Source organism: Kogia breviceps, chromosome 8, assembly GCF_026419965.1.
Source record: "Kogia breviceps isolate mKogBre1 chromosome 8, mKogBre1 haplotype 1, whole genome shotgun sequence".
Taxonomy (NCBI): domain Eukaryota; kingdom Metazoa; phylum Chordata; class Mammalia; order Artiodactyla; family Physeteridae; genus Kogia; species Kogia breviceps.
In genome coordinates, this window is record NC_081317.1 from 10263941 (window position 1) to 10281841 (window position 17901).

Consider the following 17901-nt stretch of genomic DNA (forward strand, 5'->3'; position numbering starts at 1 on the left):
AGAAAATCCAACTCACTAGCATCCTATGAAGATTAATATGGATTAGTCCATGTCTGAGTCCTCTGAGAAAAAAACTAAAGAAATGAGCCAAAGGACAAATTACTATATGATTTTGGGGAAGGTCATGAAAGACCTGGTCCCAGGTGGGAAGATATAACTGAGTAGAAGGTTGTTTGGAGAGGCCCTTCAAAGAATGAGAATAACATGTACTCTGGGTTGCCATCAGAAAAGGCTTGGGAGCAGCGGAGAGGTGTTTTTTTATTATTATTATCGTTACTATTCTTTTTATACATTTTAAGGGTGATATGATTATTGCTTTGCTGATTCAAATTTGGGATAGTCATTCCCATCCCCTGGAGTAGAGGAAGAGAGGAATAATGGAACAAGTATTTATCATGGTGAAGAGTTTGAGATCCTGTCAAATGTAAAGAGTTTCTTTTTCTTCTCATAGCCTGCGCACATCTGAGACCAGCTATCTGAATGAGGCTTTCTCCTTCTATTCTGCAATCAGACAGAGATCATATTATTCTCAAGTCAATAAAGAGGACAGGTATGCACCTACCATTTTCAGAAAGAAGAAGATAAAGCACTCAGCATTTTTAGTCTGTGGAAATTATGCAAAAAATCACACATTTATTTATAACTTTAATTCATTTAATGGGCTTTATTGAGTGCCTGCTATATACTAGACCTTCTTAAGCATACGGAGATGTGTTACCTAAAAACAATAAATATTACAGATGTTGTAACAGATGTCACAGTACCAGGGTAGAGTCAGAGCACAAAGGAAGGCTGGATTATTTCTTTATGAGAGATTGGAATCACACCAAGTTTCATAGAAAAGAAACAACTCCAAAATGAGGCTTAGCTGATACCTTTGTTCTGTTTAGCCTGTGTCATCTTAGTTCGTGTACATTCAAAACCCTGTTGACAACTGTCATATAGGACTAAAGAAAAGGCTGTAATACTGTTTGAATTTTCTTTTATAAATCCAATACCATTTTGCAGTTGTGCAGCTCCACTGTTAGGGGAAAAAAAAATCATGTAGAAGTTATTCATCCCCAATAGTAATCTGCTGAGCACTTATTATGTATCTCGCAGTGTGGTCAATGCTAGGGTGTGAGAAGGAAAATGAAAAGAAGCCGGGCAAGTGTACTCTTTCCCTTTGAATATTTATTTATTTTTATTTCTTTATTTTCTTTACTTTTTTGGCTGTGTCAGGTCTTAGTTTCAGCACGCGGGATCATCATTGAGGCAAGTGGGATCTTTCATTGTGGTGCGCGGGCTCTTTTTGTGGCACGTGGGCATCTCTCTAGTTGTGGCGTGCGGGTTCCAGGGCGTGTGGGCTCTGTAATTGTGGTGCGCGGGCTCCGGAGCACATGGGCTCTGTAGTTCACAATAGGCGGGCTCTCTTGTTGAGACGCATGAGCTCAGTAGTTGTGGCACGGGCTTAGGTGCCCCACGGCATGTGGGATTTTAGTTCTCTGGACCAGGGATTGAACCCGTGTCCCCTGCATTGGAAGGTGGTTTCTTTACCACTGGACCACCAGGGAAATCCCTTTCTTTTCCTTTTAGATGATTACCTTTTCATGGGTGTCCCAGACATATTTGGAGTACAGGTAGATTCCAGATGAGAAAGTAATTATTGAAGAAACCAGGGATCTGCTGGAGAATCTTTTTTGCTAGCATTCCAGGAATTGTTGGAATATCTGAAAGTTCTTTCTACTCTCAGCAACAGAACTCACAGTTGTTATATTAAGTGGAAAGATTATATTCTCTTAGAAATAGAAGAAAACATAGTTTTTACCTATTTTTCTAGAGAACACTTTGTGGTTGGCTACCATAAGCTTTCCAGCTAAATAGCAACATTTTGGGGAAAGCCCCACTCTTGTAAATCCCCTTCATTCCCTTGCAAATCTTGTTCAAACTTGTCTAGAGGAGTTTGCTTGAAACAGGTAAGGTGTGTGGATGCTGAAGTCTACATTTTCCCCCAAGTCGTTTTGGCCTTACTTCCTCCTTCTATCAGGAAGTTCCATCAATTACTATCCTTTCAGATTTTCTTATGGTTTGCTTCAGATACTTTCACTATAGATGTATTTTCTCCAACTCCCCCTTTTTTTGCGTTCATGTTGTACAATTTGTCTGAATTCTGGGTGAGATAAATTATATCCCTAAAAAAAATGCAAAAGGGCTATGTAACACTTTATGAGTATGAAAAATACATATAAGCAAAGAACTATTTTAAGCAATAGTGAAATACCTTATATAATTAACTTTTCTGCATTTTCTAATTTGCCAAAAGGGAAATTGGCCTTAGGTCCCTTGGCTTAAAACCCAACAGTCTGACTTATTAAAATCATTTTCTACCCCAATAGCAAACACCACACATGAATTGTTTTCCTGTGCTGCCTCCTAGAGCAGGGTAGATGAACAGAGGTGGGATTATTTGGAACCAGGATGACAAAATCTCTTGCCTTAGGCCACTAACTTAGCATCAAAGGACAGTCCAGTCTGTGAAATCTTGACCTTGTTCCCTGTACCTTAGGAAGGATTTTGTTCAGTTGGTAAGTTGTTTGTTTCTCAGTTCATCGAGGGCAAGGGGGCCAGTTAAGGTAGCAGTTGGCAGCAGCTGCTAAAATTAACAGCTGGTAGATTAAAACTGAGTAAGAATGTATTCCACAATTTCACAGTAGCTTTAAAAAGCAAAAATCTCTCCTCCAAAGGCCAAGTTCTCTCTGCATTGTCTCAGTACCTAAGGATTGTGTCAAAGCCAGGAGAGATGGTATGTTCCAACAATTCCCAAGGTGACTGCCTATCACCAAACATACACAACTCTCAGCATGTCTCAATTCCGTGTCCCATCCTGTTTAGCAGAGAAGACAATAGCACATAATCACTTGTCCTAGAAGCTGCAAACCCCTATGGTTGTAAATGACTAAGGCTGAATCTGGTCAGAGTTAGATACTGAGAAGGTGAAGTTTCCAAGCACACAGAGGCTGGGAGGAGATATTTCAGTCAGCCACCCGGAAAAACAGTTTCTCAGGCAGATATGTCAAGAGTCGGCATCTTACAAGTAGTGGTCCTAACAGGTTGGACGAGGCGGCAGTTCTGGAGTGCCGGAAGAACTTTGCCAAAGAGAATCATGTCACCTCTAGTGGTGACAGTACTGAAGTTTTTATTTTTTATTTTCTTAATTTATGTTATTTTTGGCTGCGTTGGGTCTCCGTTGCTGCGCACGGGCTTTCTCTAGTTGCAGTGAGTGGGGCTACTCCTCGTTGCGGTGCACGGGCTTCTCATTGTGGTGGTTTCTCCTGTTGTGGAGCACGGGCTCTCGGCACGCGGGCTTCAGTAGTTGTAGCTTGAGGGTTCTAGACTACAGCCTCGGTAGTTGTGGTGCACAGGCTTCGTTCCTCCGTGGTATGTGGGATCTTCCCAGACCAGGACTTGAACCCATGTCCCCTGCATTGGCAGGTGGATTCTTTTTGTTTGTTTGTTTGTGTGTTAGTTTCTGCTCTATAACAAAGTGAATCAGCTATATATATACATATATCCCCATATCTCCTCCCTCTGCGTGTCCCTCCCACCCTCCCTATCCTACCCCTCTAGATGGTCACAAAGCACAGAGCTGATCTCCCTGTGCTATACGGCTGCTTCCCACTAGCTATCTATTTTACATTTGTTAGTATTTATAAGTCCATGCCACTCTCTCACTTCGTCCCAGCTTACCCTTCCCCCTTGCCGTGTCCTCAAGTCCATTCTCTACATCTGCGTCTTTATTCCTGTCCTGCACCTAGGTTCTTCAGAACTTTTTTTTTTTTTTTTTAGATTCCACATATATGTGTTAGCATACGGTATATGTTTTTCTCTTTCTGACTTACTCCACTCTGTATGACAGACTCTACGTCCATCCACCTAACTACAAATAACTCAATTTCGTTTCTTTTTATGGCTGAGTAATAGTCCATTGTATATATGTGCCACATCTTCTTTATCCATTCATCTGTTGATGGACACTTAGGTTGCTTCCAAGTCCTGGCTATTGTAAATAGAGCTCGCAGGCTAATTCTTAACCACTGTGCCACCAGGGAAACCCTGAAGTTTTTTTTTAAAAATGAATTTATTTATTTATTTATTTTTGGCTGTGTTGGGTCTTCGTTTCTGTGCGAGGGCTTTCTCCAGTTGCGGTGAGTGGGGGCCACACTTCATCCCGGTGCGCAGGCCTCTCACTGTTGTGGCCTCTCCCGTAGCGGAGCACAGGCTCCGGAAGCGCAGTCTCAGTAGTTGTGGCTCATGGGCCTAGCCGCTCTGTGGCATGTGGGATCTTCCCGGACTGAGGCACGAGCCCGTGTCCCCTGCATTGGCAGGCGGACTCTCAACCACTGCGCCACCACGGAAGCCCAAGAAAAATATTTTTTAAAAACGTAAGGAGAAGGTGTAAATTCAAAACAGGTAGAAGGGGGAGGAAAGTGAATTATGATCCTTACAGTAAAAAGTATGAAAGGAATATATATGAAAAAAAGTATAATTATAGCACGAAATAATAAAGTAGAAACAAGTCCAAGTACATTGGTAATCATAGTCAATGAAAGTGATCTAAACTTCCTAGGGAAAAGTCAGAGATTATCAGTATGCCATTTTAAGAAAAATTCAGTAATATACTGTCTACAAGAGGTCCTCCAAAGATATAAGGTACATAGGAAAAGACAAATGAGACAGATACTAAGAGGAAGAAATGCTGCTCTATTTACGTATACATTATTTATATTTAAGGCAGAAAATATTAAGGATGGAGCTTTACTTCGTAATGATAAAAGGAACAACTCAGAAAATAAAAAAATTCTAAACTTGTATATGCCCAGTAATGTAGCATAATAATAAACAAAGCAAAAAGTAGCATATTTTCAGGGAGAAATTGATAAATGGTCGCATGTACTGTACATGGAGATTTATTTTTATTTTTATTTTTTATTATTATTTTTATTTTTTTTTGTGGTACACTGGCTTCTCACTGTTGCGGCCTCTCCCGTTGCGGAGCACAGGCTCCGGACACGCAGGCTCAGCAGCCATGGCTCACGGGCCCAGCCACTCTGCGGCATGTGGGATCTTCCCAGACCGGGGCACAAACCTGTGTCCCCTGCATCGGCAAGCGAACCCCTAACCGCTGTGCCACCAGGGAAGCCCTCATGGAGATTTTTAATATAACATGTAATAATTTATGTGTCAAGAAGATAAGCAACTATAAGATTTGAGTAACATAATTGAAAACTTGTTCTAATGTGCATGAAAGTGCATACAACAATAAGCGAATACACATAATTTTCAAGCTTATATGAAACTTTTGTAAAGTTGACTTATATTTGTCACAAAAAATGTTTCAATAATTTTTCAAGTATACATTGTTTAACCGTGGTGCAATTCCATTAAAAATTAAGAACGAGACATAGTTTAAAAAAATCATTATGTTAATCAGTAGACACATCTAAATAATTCATGGGTCAAAGAGGAATTAAAAAAATTTTTATTATGGAAAATGCGAAACATATACAAAAAATATATTATTGTAAGGTTATTATATTTGTAATGCAGGATGTGGAAAATAGGAAGTAGAAATTGGAAATGTCCGGTTTGAATTGATAAGGGATAAATATATATATGTATTTTTGGCTACACTGTGAGGCTTGAGGGATATTAGTTCCCCGACCAGGGATCGAACCCAGGCCCTCAGCAGTGAGAGCTCGGTCCTCACCACTGGACCGCCAGGGAGTTCCAGATAAGGGATAAGTATTAAGGGTCAGGCGTGAAGAGGTGTAATATAGATTGTAAATAGCCTTTAATAAGTTAAGGACATGTGTTGCTCTTCCTAACAATCACGAAAAGAACAGTAATGAAGAAGGATAAGTAAGAGCTGATAGAGGATATAAAATAGAATACTAAAATGTATTTGATTAGCTGAAAAGAAAGCAAGGAGGGAGCAGTAGAGGACCACAAACACAGAAGGGGCAAGTAGAAAACAAATAGCAGGGTGAGAGTTGCAAACTCGCCAAGGCAACAATAAGGCTAAATGTAAATGGTCTGAGTTCCTGAGTATACACAGCAGAGATTTTCAAAGTGGATAAAAAAGCAAGGCCTAACTATATACTGTCTACAAAAGATGCATTACAATGAAAAGACACAGGTACTTGAAAGTAGAGGGATAGAAAAAGATACGGCATACAAATAGTAAGCAGAAGAAAACTGGCTTGATTGTATTAACGTTAGAAAAATAAGATTTCAAAACAGACTGATTTTCCTAGAACTCTTTTTGCCTTATATTTTCCTGACTGTTGTCTTCTCATCTTTTTTTAATTAAAAAATTTATTTATTTTTGGCTGCGTTGGGTCTTCGTCGCTGCCCACAGGTTTTCTCTAGTTGTGGCGAGCAGGGGCTACTCTTCATTGTGGTGCATGGGCTTCTCATTGCAGTGGCTTCTCTTGTTGCAGAGCACAGGCTCTAGGCGCACGGGCTTCAGTAGCTGTGGCACACCGGCTCAGTAGTTGGGGCTCGTGTGCTCTAGAGTGCAGGCTCAGTAGTTGTGGTGCATGGGCTTAGTGGCTCCGCGGCATGTGGGATCTTCCCGGACCAGGTCTCGAACCCGTGTCCCCTGCATTGGCAGGCGGATTCTTAACCACTGCGCCACCAGGGAAGCCGTCATCTTCCTTATAATTTTTTTTTAAATTTTTTTTTATTGGGGTATAGTTTTACAATGTTGTGTTAGTTTCTACTGTAACGTCTTCCTTATAGTCTTAAACATTACTCTCGCTAAGATGCCTTCTCTCACCCAGGATCCTGTCCTGTGGGCTCAAATTGTAATCATTGTAATATTTTGTAATATTACATCATTGTAATATTTATTCCACTATTTTAAGTATTTATCCGTCTCCTCTACATTTTAAATAATTTTCTGTCTGTAAGATCTGTGAGGGAAGGGACTGTGTCTATAGTTTTTTTTTTTAATCATTCTAATCTAGTACTTAGCATAGTGCCTGATGCATCTAAGTTTCAATAGATACTTGTTGAATGAATTAATATATGAATGAACAATGTAATGAACCAATGAGTAAGAAATGTGTTAAAAGACTATAGGTTATTTGAAGCAATGTTTATAACTGTGCAAAATAGTATCAGAAGAGTTTAAAAAGCTATCCGAAAGTTAGAAAAATCAAAAAGCATATTTTTTTAAATCTCATGAATAATTTTCCATTTATCTACCCTAGACCTGAGTTGGTAGTTAAGAAGCTACGATACTATGCAAGATTTATAGTAGTTTGTCTTCTCCTCAACAAAATGGATGTTGTAAAGGATCTGGTGAAGGTAAATGTACTTTAAAATAATTAAAATCCTAATCTCTCATTGTCTATGGATAATTTTGTTTTTTAAAAATAGATTTAAGGTTAGAATAATTTTGATATATCTAAATTATTACAACTTTGAGAGTATGATAACTTCTGACAAGGGTAATGATAAAAAATTTTTCCAACTCTTCATATTTCAAATACACCAGAGATAATTGTCTTAATTTCTTACTTTTGTCCCCTCAGCTTATTTTACATTTCATCACCCATCAATGAATGGTTAGCAAATGCAAACAAAAGTTAAAATATTTGGTTTAAGAAAATAATTGAAAAGTTAGGTCAAGAAAAACGTTTTACAAAGGTGTGAATGAGTTTTGATTTTTCCTCCCTTTAGTATGTCTGCATCACTCTGTCCTTCATTAACTCAGGTAATCAAGAGTTAACTGCATTCTAGATTCACTTAATATCTGTAATTATTGCATGCCACATTCTGGTTACACTCTGTATTCAGTTAGTGGTTTCAATGGCATACTTCTTCTTGATGTTTTGGTGCTCGAGCATAACATGCTAGTGTGTGCTTTTTTTTTTTAATTGAAGTATAGTTAATTTACAGTATTGTGTCATTTTCAGGTGTACAGCAAAGTGATTCAGTATAACATGCTAGTTTTGACAAGCGTTCTTCCTCCATCCCCAGTTACTAATAAGATTATTTCCAAAAGAAATAGTATGATATAAATACAAAGAATTTATATTCTTTTTTTTTTTTTTTTTTTGTGGTATGCGGGCCTCACTGTTGTGGCCTCTCCCGTTGCGGAGCACAGGCTCCAGGCGCTCAGGCTCAGAGGCCATGGCTCACGGGCCCAGCCGCTCCGCGGCATGCGGGATCCTCCCAGACCGGGGCACGAACCCGCGTCCCCTGCATCGGCAGGCGGACTCTCAACCACTGCGCCACCAGGGAAGCCCTCATTTTTTTTTAATGTTAAAATTTGGGGGGTTTACCTTTAAGAGTTTCCTGTTAATAAAGTCATTGCTGATGTAGCACTGAGTAGGTATGGGTCACTGTGGATTTCTATAAAGATCTTATTGATGTGTTATCATTTTGGAGTTTTTGATTTTGAAGCAAGCCCATGTAATTTTCACTCTGTTTTGGTTATAACTGGGACTGTATATTGATAATAATCAAACTGCTTAACTGTATCAGTTTCTGTCAGGAGTATGGTACAATATACAATCTATTTTTATAGTTTTTTTTCTATAACCATTTCTCTTCGTGATATTGTAAAATCAGGAACTCTCGGATGAAATTGAAGATTATACTCACCGCTTTAATACTGAAGATCAAGTGGAATGGAACCTGGTACTTCAAGAAGTAGCAGCTTTCATTGAGGTCAGTTCTTGACAAGAAAGGTTGTCATACTTATGTATGTAAATGCATATGTGGTATACTTTTTTATTGTGTGTATATGTCAAAAAGAAGGAATAACTTCTTATATTGACATTTTGTCTTGGCCATCAACCACTTACTGCTTTTTCTCCAGGCAGACCCTGTGATGGTATTAAATGATGATAATACCATTGTTATCACGTCTAATCGCCTTGCTGAAACAGGAGCCCCATTGCTGGAACAGGGCATGATTGTGGGACAGTTGTCTCTGGCTGATGCACTCATTATTGGTAATTGTAATAACCAGGTAAACAATTGTGAAGGAATTATGCTTAAAATTCACTTTGAAAAATAGTACTTTTGATTGTTACAGAATTATTTCCTTGTAAATATCCTAACATCCATTTGCTAGGACATAGTTAATTAAATTATGCTGTATCTATATATGGACTGTACTACAGACATTTAAATGGTTTAGAAAGAATTTTTAATCACAGAAGCAGATACTTATGATATGGCAAGTGAAAATAATATGGATCTATGTAAACAGAATTATTTTATTATATATGTTAAAATATCTACATATAATACATACATGCACAAGAAAAAGACAAGGAAGAAATTTACCAATATCGTAAAAGATTTATCTCTAAAAAATTTAGCAAAATTTTAAGTGATTTTTATTTTCTTCCTTACAACTTCCTAAATCTGTATATTACCTTTACAATCAGGCAAAAATGGGGGAGGAGTTATTTTAAAGTACATTTGTCAAAAGCAGATTTCATATATTTTTTCATGACGGAATAGTCCCATGACGATGAGGATTTAAGGTACTAGAAATGTAATTTACTGAAAATTATGGGATATTGGAAAAGTCACCAGTGGATACACTTTTCTATATGTATTACTTACACAAGTTTTAATTTTGGACCCATCCCTTACATCTGTCATTTTTGTTGTTAACTTTTATAATTCTCCAGTTTGGGATTTTAAAGCTTTAATTTGCAAATTTCTAAATTAAAACATTTTAAATTAAAACCTTGCCTACATGAAGTTCTGTAGAAGTATTATTCAAAATAGAAAAGGAGGGGACTTCCCTGGTGGTCCAGTGGTAAAGAATCCGCCTTGCAATGCAGAGGACACGGGTTCGATCCCTAGTCGGGGAACTAAGATCCCACATGCCACAGAGCAACTAAGCCCCACGCGCCAAAAGGACTGAGCTCGCGTGCCTCGATGAGAGAGCCTGCGTGCCGGAAACTACAGAGCCCACGCGCCCCAGAACCCGCGCGCCACAACTAGAGAAGAGAAAACCTGCACGTCACAGCTAGAAAGAAACCGGCACACGGCAGTGAAGAAGCCTGCATGCCATAACTCAGACCCGACGCAGCCAAAAATAAATTAAAAATAAGTTGTTAAAAACAAAACAGGGCTTCCCTGGTGGCGCAGTGGTTAAGAATCCGCCTGCCAATGCAGGGGACACGGGTTCGTGCCCTGGTCCGGAAAGATCCCACATGCCGTGGAGCGGCTAGGCCCGTGAGCCACAACTACTGAGCCTGCGCGTCTGGAGCCTGTGCTCCGCAACGGGCGAGGCCGCGACAGTGAGAGGCCCGCTCACCGCGATGAAGAGTGGCCCCCACTCGTCGCAACTGGTGAAAGCCCTCGCACAGAAACGAAGACCCAACACAGCCAAAAATAAATATAAAATAAATAAATAAAATTTTTTTAAAATTGAAAAAGATACAGTCTTTTCTCTTTCTTTTTGTTGTGCCACGCGGCTTGTGGGGTCTTAGTTCCCCAACCCGGGATTGAACCCAGGGTCCCGGCAGTCAGAGCGCCAAGTCCTAACCACTGGACCTCCAGGCAGTTCTCAGGATTCAACCTTAAACATTATGTAGTGCCAAAATGTAATGAAGTGATTTTAAAATGGGCCATAGTCATATTTCAGCCTGGCTGTTTTGCCAAAAGTTAACATGTTTTATGGGATCTAATATAGGTCTCTGTGTTTACGTGACTACTTTTTGTTTTTAAAAATACCTATGGAAATTGATAGATTGATAGAAGTACTGATAGATGGAGCAAGACGTGATGAAGCAAATACAGAAAAATGTTAATGTTATAGGATCTAGCTATTGAGCATGAGGGTGTCACTGTACAATTTTTTTAACCTTCTCTCTTGAAATTTTTTGGAGTAAAATACCCAGTGTCATCAGGTACACATGAAAGTCAAGAGTAACAATATGATTAAACACTTCAAGGTCTGTGTACTGCATTAACGGTCAGGTTTGCTTTCCTTGCAGGTTAAGTTCAGTGAACTAACTGTTGACATGTTCCGGATGTTACAAGCCCTGGAAAGGGAGCCAATGAATTTAGCTTCCCAGATGAATAAACCAGGAATGCAGGTGATCTTCTCCCTACATCTGCAGTCTGCTGCTTCTGCTCCTCGTGGAATGCTGTTACTCAGTGAATGCCATGAGTGTGAATAAAGAATTCTCCTGATGAGACACAGGAGAAATAGAGAAGCATAATGCTAATAAAAAAAGATATTTAATGAAGAGGATAGTAAAAGTAGGCATTGATAATTCATATGTCAAGTACAGTTTGTATAGTCATCCGTCTGTTTCCCCGGGGGATTGGTTCCAGGACCCCCGTGGATACCCAAACCCGCAGATACTCAAGTCCCTTTATAATGTGGCATAGTGTTTACATACAACCTATGCACATCCTCTCGTATACTTTGAATTATTTCTAGATTACTTATAACATCTAATAGAATGTAAATTATATGCAAATAGTTGTAAATACAATGTAAATGTTATGTAAATAGTTGCTGGTGCACAGCAAATTCAAGTTTTGCTTTTTGGAACTTTCTGGAATTTGTTTTCTGAATATTTTTGATCCGTGGTTGGGTGAATCCACAGATGCAGAGGACCAACTGTATGTGCATTGTTTTCTGTGTGTAAATATAGGAATCAGCTGACAAGCCTACGAGGCGAGAAAACCCCCACAAGTACCTGCTCTACAAACCAACGTTCAGCCAACTATATACATTCTTAGCAGCATCTTTTAAGGTATCTATCATCCAGTACTTTTTAGTATAGGGGGAAAGTGTGCCTTAAATGGAATCTGAGAGTCACTCTTCTCTTTGAATATTTGAGTCAACAATTTAGGAAAGGGCTTCCCTGGTGGCATGGTGGCTGAGAGTCCGCCTGCCGATGCAGGGGACACGGGTTCGTGCCCCGGTCCGGGAAGATCCCACATGCCACGGAGCGGCTAGGCCCGTGAGCCATGGCTGTTGAGCCTGCGCGTCCGGAGCCTGTGCTCCACAATGGGAGAGGCCACAGCAGTGAGAGGCCCGCGTACCGCAAAAAAAAAAAAAAGAATTTAGGAAGAAAATGAAAACTGCCTTAGAATATCCTAATTATAGCTCTTTTTGGAATGGAAATTGCTTATTATGTTATGAATATTCCCTACCATTAATTAATGAGAATATTGATTAATTATCATTCTCCTTTCTTCGGGTTTTTCTTGCTAAACTGCTTTAGGCATAATAGTCAATGCAGAACTGAAAAACAGGAGCAGATTTTATAGGCGTGTTCTATAAATAGAATAGCCACCTGAATGGTGGCTCTGGGAAACATTTTGGTCGTCTGAAAGAAGCATGAGTAGGGAATTCCTCTCAGTTTATATAGAGAAAGGCACGGATGGAAGTTTGTCTTTTAGACCTATAGTCAGGATCTTTACTTCTCCATTTTAAGTTTTCCAGAGAACGTTCTTTAAATGATGGGGTTTTGAAGCAGAGATTGTCTTCAAAACTTTTGGCAATGGTTATAGGTTAATAATGAATCTTTGCTGTGTAGACAGTTATAAGTTGGAACTAGCAAGAGTGACTTTTCTCTTGGAGGAGACCATTATATGTTAGATTAGGTTCTGGTTTTCCCTACAACTTTAAAATGTCATGAACTTTCAATAAAACTGTTGTTTTCTGTTTGTCGTTTTGTATATGTGATTTTCTTTAATTTCAGGAGCTGCCTGCCAATAGTGTGCTTCTGATTTACCTGTCAGCCACTGGCGTTTTCCCCACAGGTCGTTCTGATAGTGAAGGTACAATAAAGGAATGCTCCCTGTCGTGAGCAGGGCTTGAATTCTCTTTATTTTCTACAAGGCGATGGCCCATAGCCCACAGACAATCTCAAGCTTTCTAGAGAGGCTCCCAGATTTGAAACCTGGTCTATTTGCTGAATCAGCAATCTTGTAGATACCCCAGTCTGTTTTATTTGCTGAAATATTATACGGTAAAGTTAAAAAAAAATGAGCAAATTCACATACTACATGCATGCCTCTCTAACAAATTTGCTAAAAGCAAACACATATATGTGCATGGAATAACCAAGCCTAATTATCTACTTCACATCGTTGCATTTTTCTGAGCCTTTAGTGTGTTAGGGAATCTGGTCAGCGGCTTCACTGTGGCTGAAAGTCTTGTAGAAATCAGTGCACTTTTGTAACTGTGAAAGTTCAAGTCCTTGACATGATTTTATTTTGTGTCCTTTCTTTGGTTTTATGGATTCAATCTGTAGAATATTGGGATGCTATTTTAGAATAAAAACTTGAAGCTGTCCAGAACATGTGAGTCCAAAATATATGAAATTGGTTGAAATAGATGAATAGCTTGGATGTAAACAAGGCAATTAAATCTTTACCTGGACAAAAAAAAATTGTTCTTAACATCCTTAACATTTTCCTCCTCATTTGTTTGTTGAAATTTGCATTCCTTTATACAATGCATGTCCCTGCCATCTTCCTTGCATGACCTACAGATCCTCTTAAAGTGTTAAAATGAAAACAAAACAAAATAAATCTCTCTTCATTGCAGTGATTTTTTTAAGGGATAAAATATAACACTATTAAAAGTGATGCAAAATCATAAATACTTTAATTTTTTGGTGATAAAGTTAGTACTTTTATTTATAAATAATTATTTCCATATCTTATACACTATTGAATTAGATTTTCTGGGCCCCGCCTAATGTATTGACCTCTTGTTTTACTTTTTTCAAAGTACAGTAGTTACTAAATGAATGGTCCTTTGAGAGAGATTATTCCTAACATCCCACAGTTGCTGTTCCATTTACACAAGAGTTTAACTAACTGATAGGACCAGTGGGAAAAGGCTAATTCCCAAACCGGAATTACAGTGGTTGATGTAATAATAATGATAAAGGATTTTCTCCTACACTGGTATTTGGTAATTCTTTTCTTAAAAATGAAGTTTTTGTCAGTGAGAATTTTCAAGTTCCATTCAAAAATTTCCCTACATTTTATAATTAGTGGCCCTCTTAAAATTATATTTAAGAAATTATTAGGACTTCATTCTGCAACTTTCTTACTTATATAATTTTGTTGAACTTGAGATTTTAATTTTGCTTGAAATGAGAAGATCATTTTGAACATCCCAGATCTCCATCTTTTTTAACCCAGAATAATGGGATGCAGTAGATTCTTGTTTTGTTTCTCATTATAATCTGAAGAACTGATGAAGATGGTCAGATGATCTTTTAAAATATTGGAACAGGCAACATGCTGAAATCATTTAAATGCTACGTTAAACTAAAATGTTAAATTTTCAATTAATAAAAATGTTTTGTAATTATCTTCCATTTGTATCAATGAAAGATTCACCCAACACCTTTGTGTTTGAACATCAGATCAATGCTACTCTCCAATTGAAGTCTAGGATTCTTCCCTTTCTTTTTATAGGTCCTTATGATTTTGGAGGGGTACTTACTAATAGTAACCGGGATATTATAAATGGAGATGCCATCCACAAACGAAATCAGTCCCACAAGGAAATGCACTGGTATGTATTATAAAAATTATAGATCTCTCTTATAAAATATTAAGTAAAATGGAATGTTCCCTTAGATCGCTATTCATAACACTTATTTGGATTCCAGCAATATCTCAGGCTCTGACTATCTTAGGCAAGTAGAATTGTTGGTTAATATTTGTTTTACAATTTTTTATTGAGTATGTATTATATGTCAGGAACTATTCAATCACTGGAGATCTGTTCATTCAAGTTGGAGGAGACAGTAAATAAATACATAAATAATAAGTCAGGACATGATGCATGTTAATATAAAAATAAGCTTTTTTAAAGTTAATTAATTTTATTTTTGGCTGTGTTGGGTCTTTGTTGCTGCGCACAGGCTTTTCTCTAGTTGCGGCGAGCAGGGGCTACTCTTTGTTGCGGTGCATGGGCTTCTCATTGCAGCGGCTTCTCTTGTTGCAGAGCACGGGCTCTAGGTGCGCGGGCCTCAGTAGTTGTGGCACGTGGGCTCAGTAGTTGTGGTGCACGGGCTTAGTTGCTCCACGGCATGTGGGATCTTCCCGGGCCAGGACTTGAACCCGTGTCCCCTGCAATGGCAGGCAGATTCTTAACCACTGTGCCACCAGGGAAGCCCAGTATAAGCTTTTTAATATAAGGTTCTGTTGGTGTGATATAGCAAAAATGAAGTTAGCTGTATGATTTCAAGGAGATTTCATCCATGAAAGTTTGCTCAGTTCATTCACTGGTTGGGCCGTTATGGGCTCTAAAATTTCCCTAGCTGAGAGAGAGCAGTCTCATTATAGAGGAAACTGGACTTGCTTGAAACTGCATTTCTAATAGCACTTTACATAAAAATATAACTCTTCATATTAAAGAGTGGGGAAGGGAGGGCAGAGAGGAAAATATTTCAAATTATATGTATAATAGCTAATGGTCCCCAAGCCATGTGTTGGTCCTATAGTTGACCATAGTTGTAAATGATTTATATCAGAAAAACCTGTATTTGAAATATATTGGGGTTTGATATTGCTCATTGGCAACATCATTTTGTATATTTGCATTTACATTAATATTTATAAACTACCCACATTGTCCACCAACCATGGGAAAGAGCATGCACACCAAAATTGCGACCTTAAGCAGAGGCTCTCAAATGCGTGTTATTGGACTTTAGCCTTCTGTGGGCCACAGTGAGTCTGTATCTTTAACAAGCACCCCAGCTGATTCTGATACACATGTCCAGAGGAAATGTAGATAATAGAAGGGGAGCCCCTGCTTATTGTCTGCAATATTAAGATATAGCTTAAAATAATAAAAATCTTTAATATGGATATAGATTTTGCAAGATTCATTGAAATAGAAATCTGGTTGTGTTATTACATCTTGTTTTCAGAACATGTTCTTAGGAGGAACTTTTAAATACTAAGTAAGTCCCTAAATGCTGACTTCTGAGATTTTCATGTGTGTTTATTAATCTATCTTTAAATATATTAATATATATATTAAATACATAGACTTCTCTTTAGCTTGAATATTCTTGAATAATAATTATGTCCGAATTTTTTTTTTCCAGATAAAACTGTAAACTTGTCTACCCCAGTAAATACAGACTTTTTTGGTCTTTTGCTTAATTAATCTTTGTTTTCCTCCCAGTGCTGTGACAAAAAGGAGATGTGAGCAGACCAAACTGATGAGTAAGGTTTCTGAGACTTGGCTGATAGAGTTATACAGTCATTCATTGTTACTGTTGTTGTTGTTTTCCCAGCCTTCATCCTGGAGATCTCTATCCCTTCACAAGGAAGCCCCTGTTCATCATTGTGGATTCATCCAATAGTGTTGCTTATAAGGTGAGTTCCATGAGCACGTTAGACACTATGGCACCACCCTGAGGTAACCAATCTGAACATGTGCCTTTTTATTTTGCTTTACTTTGTTTAATTTTACACAGTTTGTATTTAGTCTTTCTTTTCTTTTGAGGTTGTGCATGCTAGTCAGGATCTGGTGCTATGAATAGAAACAAGAAGAAAACGCATGAATGGACACTCAGTGGAAAATAATAAATCCTCCTGCAGGAAAAAAAATTCAAGATTTCCAAGATCACTGGTGGGAGGTTTATTTTTGTTATATAACCCAGAATAGTTTTCTTTTATAGAGGTTGAAGTATATGGGAACACTTTATTTTCTAGTTTTCAAACTTTTTCCCCTCTATACACTGAGCTACTATAGTTTAAGTGGAATTTCTATCCCATGTTATAGAGTTATATTCATTGAATATCAACACAAATTGTTTTAGATGCACTTATTATTGTTTTTTTTTAATTTGTGACAATAAGTCAAAAAAGATGACCCTGAATTCTGAAATAAATAACAGGGACTTAATGTGAAAATCCTTACTTTTATATTTTGCTATTGAAGCAATGGTTTTCAATGATTGTATAAAGAATGGCAGCAGTGAGACACTTTTAAGTTGGATGTTAGAATTCAAACAATAGTAATTTACAGGAAAATGAAACAGAATTTTTGGAACCCTCTGTATGTGGTTGGAATATTTCGTTAGTGGACAGTATGCTCAGAAATAAGCTGGAAACACAGATCTGCCAATTAAAATTATTTCTGTTGTGGGTGTTCATATAATTAGATGGGGAAGCAAACGTTAATAGGTTTATTTCAGGAGAGCAATAGAAATGTCTGGTAGTCAAAAAAGCTGACCCCAAACATATTTTTCCATCTAATTTTCATGCTTAGTTTCACTTTTTAAAGTTGGAATTCCAAGAGCATCCATCCCACCCTACATTGTTCAGCATGTTTCCTGCTACCCATTTTGTCAAGTTTAACATTACAACTTTTGATTTTTAGGAAAACTAGCTATGTACTCTCTTAAATTGTGAGTGTGCTGTTGTCATTTTTGATCTTTTTGAGAGGGTGGGAGGCTGCTGAAGGAAAAGGTTTATTGGCTACCCCATTTAAACATATAAAATCAGAAGAGTCCAGGCATTTTGTGTCTTCACAGAATTCAAAAAAAAAGCATTCTGTGCCTTTGTCAATGAAAAGGAAACATTTGCTACAGTTTAACGAAGTAACAGAATGTGTTGATGCACAGTAAGTTAGTGTGTTGCTTACTATGATCTAGCGTGCGTTGAAAGTATTTTCACAGTCTATTCACTTCTCTCAATTTAATTGGACATTATTTGATACCATCTTTTATAATCTCAGGCATATCATTCACGTTATGTACCTGCTATTTCCAGAGTGTCGTTTGGATGTAGAATGCGTATTGGATGATGATTTTGCAAAGACACCATTGTGCATAATAGGAATTATGTCTCATGATTTAATTCTAAATTTCAATATCCCAA

At 38.0% G+C, this 17901-nt stretch overlaps 1 protein-coding gene across 8 annotated transcripts in view; it reads left to right on the plus strand.

Annotated features, from left to right (window-relative positions):
- The window catches only part of SCAI (suppressor of cancer cell invasion), a 133420-nt gene that overhangs the window by 92684 nt on the left and 22835 nt on the right, over positions 1-17901 (plus strand). For 7 of the 8 annotated variants that reach the window (XM_059073078.2, XM_067040105.1, XM_067040100.1 and 4 more), the window contains 9 exons: positions 452-550; positions 7254-7350; positions 8620-8718; positions 8870-9022; positions 11013-11114; positions 11682-11783; positions 12738-12816; positions 14473-14572; positions 16311-16392. In XM_059073078.2, coding sequence (XP_058929061.1) covers positions 452-550; positions 7254-7350; positions 8620-8718; positions 8870-9022; positions 11013-11114; positions 11682-11783; positions 12738-12816; positions 14473-14572; positions 16311-16392 — 913 coding nt within the window. The remainder of the gene's footprint in view (positions 1-451; positions 551-7253; positions 7351-8619; positions 8719-8869; positions 9023-11012; positions 11115-11681; positions 11784-12737; positions 12817-14472; positions 14573-16310; positions 16393-17901) is intronic. The other variant, XM_067040101.1, reaches the window with a different exon arrangement.